Genomic DNA, 6,837 nt, shown 5'->3' with positions numbered 1-6,837 from the left:
ATATAATAAATAAATAAATCTTAAAAAAAAAAAAAAAAAAAAAAGGGGGGGTTCTTTAAAAAAAAAAAAAAAAGACTTTATTTATGTATATATGTATTTGTACATATGCTATGCCCTGTGTTTGTGCCCACAAAGGCCAGAAGAGGGCATCACATTCTCTGTAAATAGATTTATAGACATTGGACTCCACCCAATATGGGTGCTTGAACTAAATTTGGGTCCTCTGGAAGAGCAGCCAGCCCTCTTAACCTGCTGAGCTCTCCAGGCCCTCTTCTGTACGTTTTTAAAGGTCCTTTTTCCTTTTCCCATGTTCTTCTCATCCATGGTCTTCACCCAGTGAATGTCTACTTTTGGATCCATTTCAAACACCTCTCACACAACCCTCACTGGTGTTACACTGTCTTGCATACTCATACTGTATTTGCTTTATTATACTGTATTAAATACTGTATACTATATGTACTGTGTTACACACTGTATAGTGTGCACTGTTTTACATACTGTATAGTGCGCACTGTGTTACATACTGTATAGTGTGCACTGTGTTACATACTGTATAGTGTGCACTGTGTTACATACTGTATAGTGTGCACTGTGCTACATACTGTATAGTGTGCACTGTATTACATACTGTATAGTGTGCACTGTATTACACTGTAGGAGTTATTTTAGTATCTCTGCCTCCTGATAAGTGAGAAGTCCTTGAAAAGTAGGGTCTCCAAATAGAGCACCAACTCACCAGTACTTACTACAATGCCTGGCACCTGCTAGAAAGAATACCAATGTTTGGCCAATAAATTAATTATTTAAAGGGCACGAGAGGCTCCTCCTGTCAAAAGGCTAACCTTCAGGCATCCTCATAACTATCATTTGGACTTGGAAAGCAAAGACTACAAACTTTCTGTTGGCAAGATCGACATCTTTTTATTCTCATGTTTACCTGTCCTTGGTATCTAGTGTCTAATCTCTAAGACTCAATTAAATAATAGGAACTACATCAAAGAAGAAAGGAAGCTGGAAATAGCCTTTTGAAGTAATGCTAATGTTGCAGGAAATATTAAAAAAGGACCGGCATGTTCCCGCACATGTGCCGGCAACTCTCAGCCCTGCTTCGGTTCTGTTAGCTCTGTCTCTACCTGCCAACTCTCCGACAAGGCCTGAGCTCCCAAGATCCTCTCGATGCCATGCAATGACCGTCACCCCACAGTCAGCCACCACAATACCCATCTACCTGATAGAAACAAAACTCTGGAATTAACCAATCAGATTTATGTATCAATAAATTTCAATTTACAAGATGCCAAGACAAAAAATTCAAAACCAATTGATCATGATAAGAACTTTATCCCAATTATTTTAACCTTATGATATCATAACTACCTGTGGCTGGTTAAAGCCATACTGGTTCACATCTTGGCCTTCTCCCTTCTCCCTCTGAGACACTCTCTTTCTCTGCAACTCAGTTCTGCCTCCCTTTCCCTGTCCAATCACAGGCCTCCTGCTGCCCTAATGTAATTGGACAGGGAAAGTCCTGCAACACACTAAGTTCTATTTTTCTTCTGCTTTTGAGACAGGGTCTCAGCCGGGCGGTGGTGGCGCACGCCTTTAATCCCAGCACTTGGGAGGCAGAGGCAGGTGGATTTCTGAGTTCGAGGCCAGCCTGGTCTACAGAGTGAGTTCCAGGACAGCCAGGGCTATACAGAGAAACCCTGTCTCGAAAAACCAAAAAAGAAAAAGAAAAAGAGACAGGGTCTCACTATGTAGCCCTGGCTGGCCTCCAAATTATAGAGATAATGCCTTCCTCTACCTCATGAATGCTGAGACTATAGGTGTACACCAAAACATCCAACCCAGCCTTTCCCTTTTAAAATTAGTTTTGCTCATATATAGTTTTACGCGTGGGCACACACATGCACACAATATTGTATCAGGCAAGCAAACACCGTCACTGAGCCACTCCACTAGGGCCCAAGCCCCCTACTTCTAAATTTTTGGGTTTGTTTTTTTTTTTTGAGACAGGTTGCCTTGATTGACATTGAACTTTCAACAATCATCCTGCCTCTGCATCCCAATGCTAGGATTATAGGCATGTGTTACCATGCCCAGCTTCTCTCTCTTTTAATAGAAACACAAGTCATTGGATATATTTTATATACTTATATTTATTTATAAATCAATATTATTTTTATTTATAGAATTCAGTTGTCCGAACTGTATAAAATTCAAAATGCCTGTAAAGATTTATAGAACTCTGTGAGTTCCAGCCCAGCCTGGTCTACACAGTGAGTTCCAGGACACCCAAGGCTAAGTAGTGACTCTTATCTCGAAATGACAAAAGACTCACAGAATATATGTGTCTTTTTTTTGTGTGTGGTTTTTCGAGACAGGGTTTCTCTGTATAGCCCTGGCTGTTCTGGAACTCACTTTGTAGACCAGGCTGGTCTCGAACTCAGAAATCCGCCTGATTCTGTCTCCCGAGTGCTGGGATTAAAGGCGTGCGCCACCACACCCGGCTATGTGTCTATTTCTAGAGAAGAAAAACAGAAAAACATATATTTCTTAAAGGAGTGTTGGAGAAAGTTGTAAGAAAATAATAACTGCTGCCTAATAGTCAGTTCTCTCCATTATTGATCTAAATGCAAAACAAAAAGGGGGACTGGAAGAGATGAATGCCCAGTAAGAGCACTGGCTGCTCGCCCTTCCAAAGGATCCAGGTTTGAGTCCCAGCACTTACGTGGGGGCTTACAGCTATCTAACTTCATTTCCAGAGGATCATATGCTGTCTTCTGTCCAAGGGCATCAGACTCTATACACACCCCACCCCAGAAGAAAAAAAAAAAGGCAAAGAAAAAGTAAGCTCAGCTGGGGGTGGCAGTGGGGGTGGCAGTGAATCCTTGTAATCCTGCCACTCTGGAAGTAGAAGGAAGAGGATCAGGCTCTGAGACCAGCTTGGTCTACAGGAGGTCTCTGTTAATAGAAAGGACATACCTTTAGTCCCAGGATTTGGGAGGCAATGACAGGAAGACAGGCAGATCTCTAGGAGTTCAAGGCTAACCTGATCTATATACACCAAACTGGTCTATGAGCAGGCCAGCCAAGACTATAAAGGAAGACTTTGTCTTAAAAAAAAAAAATCCAAAAAACAAAAAACAGCACCAAGAAAAAGAAGAGGAGAGGGGAGAGGAAAAAGAACAGAGAACGACGAGAAGAGAAAGTAAATTAGCTAGCTCGGGTCCCACATTTTCACTTTAGAGTCACCCAACTTTTCTTATGCATTCAAAGCTTACCTTTACATTGTACAAAATGTTTTATTTAGATGATATATTTAAACAGCAACTATCACTGTTGCAAACAGGAAATTAATATCACTTGGCATTAAGTAGAAGTGACTCACTGAAAAGTGTATGAATATGAAGATTATTAATGTCTATCTGGGAATAGGTTTTTGCCTTGAAGCTTTAAAGGGGTCTAAAAGGGGCATTTGGAAGGCACTGCCTCCAATAAAAGATAGCCTCTCTGACGAAAGTCAAATATATTGAAAAGAAATAACTTCCCCACTAAGATTCAATGTCACTTGGCGTTGTGTCCCTGTACAGATGAAAGCTGTCTTCTTCCAAGAGAACCCTTACAAAATCTAAATCTTCCACCCATCTCCAGATCTTATAGCTTCCTAAAAGAATAACATTCCCAGCGAGGCGTGGTGGTGCACGCCTTTAATCCCAGCACTCGGGAGGCAGAGGCAGAGGCAGGCGGAGTTCTGAGTTTGAGGCCAGCCTGGTCTACAGAGTGAGTGAGTTCCAGGACAGCCAGGGCTACACAGAGAAACCCTGTCTCAAAAACAAAACAAACAAACAAAAAGAATAGTATCTCCCAGGCTCCCTCCTCTAATTTTAAACACAAGGAAAAGATTTCATTATCCAATAAAGGAGTCAAAGCCTTAGGTCTCAACTACTCAAGGAACTGGTCTCAAAAACATCAAAATCAGCTGGGCATGGTGGCGCATGCCTTTAATCCCAGCACTTGGGAGGCAGAGGCAGGCGGATTTCTGAGTTCGAGGCTAGCCTGGTCTACAGAGTGAGTTCCAGGACAGGGCTACACAGAGAAACCCTGTCTCGAAAAACCAAAAAAAAAAAAAAAATCAAAATCGGTAATCCCTGAAGTCCAAGGTTGAGAAAGCCACTAGAACACTAACAATAAAAAGGATAATAATGTTGGTAACTTTTCTTCCAAGCCACTTACTTGGCAAAGGTCTTAGCAGACATTCAAATGGCTGGTGTCTGAGTCCTATTAGAAAGGGTGACTTTTCCTCACTGTCCCCAAAGCTGAAGGGTTTCCAGAACGGCCACATTACTGAGAGTCTGAATGTGTGGCCTTAGAGACAGGCAATGAAGGGTCAGGTTGCTCCTGAGTTAGTTTCAAGCTAGGCGCTGGGAGAGTCTCCAAAGCTTCAGCACTTTAGTTCTTAGGAACCTTCTGGACAGGTGAAGAAGAACTTTGAGAAGTCTGGGCTAAAGAGGCCTGCGGGTGCTGAGTCTGGGCAAACCCAGATGGCACCACAGGAACCCCCTTGGCCAAAGAATGGCTCTTAGAAGCTTTATCAGTTTCAGGAATTTGAGAGGCAGGAGGAAGATTCTGGAGATGGCTTTGTTGGGCCAGAGATCCCTGGATTTGGCTCTGAGAGGTCATGGGTACCACAGGGAAACTGTCAGAGGGCATGGGCACTAGGAGGTGGCTCTGGCTTTCTTCTCCTTCCAGAGGGTGGATCTTAGAGGCCACACTGATCTTAGAACGCCCCTGAGAGTGAGGGTCCAAAGACACATAGCTTTCAGAGGATACAGCGGGTAGGATTTGGCTCTGAGAGGTCACGGGTACCATAGATAAACTGTCACGGATCACCAAGAGGTGACTCTGGCTTTCTTCTCGTTCCAGAGGGTAGATCTTAGAGGCCACACTGATCTTGGAGCGCCCCGGAGAGTGAGGGTCCAAAGACACATNTGGCTTTCTTCTCGTTCCAGAGGGTAGATCTTAGAGGCCACACTGATCTTGGAGCGCCCCGGAGAGTGAGGGTCCAAAGACACATAGCTTTCAGAAGATACAGCGGGCAGGATTTGGCTTTGAGAGGTCATGGGTACCATAGATAAACTGTCAGGGATCACCAGGAGGTGGCTCTGGCTTTCTTCTCGTTCCAGAGGGTAGATCTGAGAGGCCACACTGATCTTAGAGCGCTCCTGAGAGTGAGAGTCCACAGACACATGGCTGTCAGAGGACAAAGCCATCTGAGAATTGCTGTCAGACGCCTGAGGGTGGCACTGCGAAGTCACTGAAAAGACAGGTTGACTCCTAGAAGTACAAATGGAAAGAGGGGTATGGACAATGCCCAGAGGCAGGCTCTTAGAGGCCTGGACTCGGTTAAACTGAACAGACTCAGGCTTCGCTGGACGGAACAACGCTCTGCCACCCGCGGTTCTGGCGTGGCGGTTCCTTTCTAGCTGGCCCGGGTCGGTAGAGTTGATGCTACTGATCCTCTGGACGACCCGCGGGTGGAGTCGCCGCCGCCGCCGCCGGCGGATCCGCTGAAAGGTGTCGGAGACGCTCCTAAGGGTCAGCGAGAAGCGACGGCTGCCGCTACGGTGCACCTCGCCCTCGCGGGGCGAAGCTCCCCTCAAGGGGTCTTCCGGGAGCGCCTCGATGTTGCCGGTATACCAGGAGATCCACCACAGGAGACTGACGAAGATGATGATGGAACCCAAATAGAGCAGCATGTCGTAGAACATCAAGTTGGCGAAGACGCCAGTGAACAGCACTGCCACACCCACCGCGTCGAAGGCGACGCCCAGCCAAAAAAAGTGACTGCAGCGACCCAGGGGCCCGGACCGCATCTCCGCCAAGTCGGTGCTCTTTTGCGGAAGCTCGGTGAGGCTCAACATCGTCCACGCAAACCCCGCCAGAGGACACCAGGCCCCGGGCGCTGCCACAGGCGGGCTTTAGCCACTCTCCATGGCAACGCAAGGGGCGGGGCGGGAAGCCACGTTCTGCTCCACACCAGGAAACCCGAGCCGGCCAAGGGAGCTGCGCGTGCGCACGACGACCTGCTGGTCCTTCTGCGTTTGCGCCCAGTGTTATCCCCGGCAGCTTTTCTCAGTCTGGGATCCTCAGGTGTATCGAGAAGTAGGGTTTATGACAATGAAACTAGCGGTACCTAGGGCGATAATATTCTCGGGGGAGGGTGAGATCTTGGGGAAGAGCTAACCGCAAGGCCTCTTTTTGTATAATTTCTTGCAACAGCCTGAATGAAGCTTGGCCTCAGGCGCAATTAGGATCTAGTGTTGTTAGGTCTGAACTCCCATCTTCTCTGGTGACTGTTGATAAACTTGCCCAAGGACCTAATAGACCCCATCGCTCCAGTCCCCCCCCCCCCCATGTATTGTAGAGGCTGGGAGGGAGAGGGTAGGCTGAAAGGAGAAAAAGGCATTTTGAGGGCTGGCCTTTGTGTGTTTGCGCACTCGCTAAGATGGATTTTTAAAACATCTAGTACATTTTAAAATAGATTTAGGGACTGGTGAGATGGCTCAGTGGGTAAGAGCACCCGACTGCTCTTCCGAGGGTCTGGAGTTCAAATCACAGCAATCATGGTGGCTCATAACCATCCATAACAAGATCTGACTCCCTCTTTTGGAGTGTCTGAAGACAGCTACGGTGTACTTACATATAATAAATAAATCTTAAAAAATTAAAATAAGGGCTGGAGAGATGGCTCAGTGGTTAAGAGCACTGACTGCTCTTCCGAAGGTCCTGAGTTCAAATCCCAGCAACCACATGGTGGCTCACAACCATCCG

General features: G+C 46.2%; 1 protein-coding gene across 1 annotated transcript; it reads right to left on the bottom strand.

Annotated features, from left to right (window-relative positions):
* Positions 1-4,455: 4,455 nt before the first annotated feature.
* LOC115065095 lies at positions 4,456-5,927 on the bottom strand. Its single transcript, XM_029544809.1, is given in 2 exon segments — positions 4,456-4,987; positions 4,990-5,927. Coding segments are annotated over 2 exon segments (1,470 nt in total).
* Positions 5,928-6,837: the final 910 nt, after the last annotated feature.

Source organism: Mus pahari, chromosome 12, assembly GCF_900095145.1.
Source record: "Mus pahari chromosome 12, PAHARI_EIJ_v1.1, whole genome shotgun sequence".
Taxonomy (NCBI): domain Eukaryota; kingdom Metazoa; phylum Chordata; class Mammalia; order Rodentia; family Muridae; genus Mus; species Mus pahari.
This window is presented reverse-complemented; position numbering and strand designations above follow the sequence as displayed.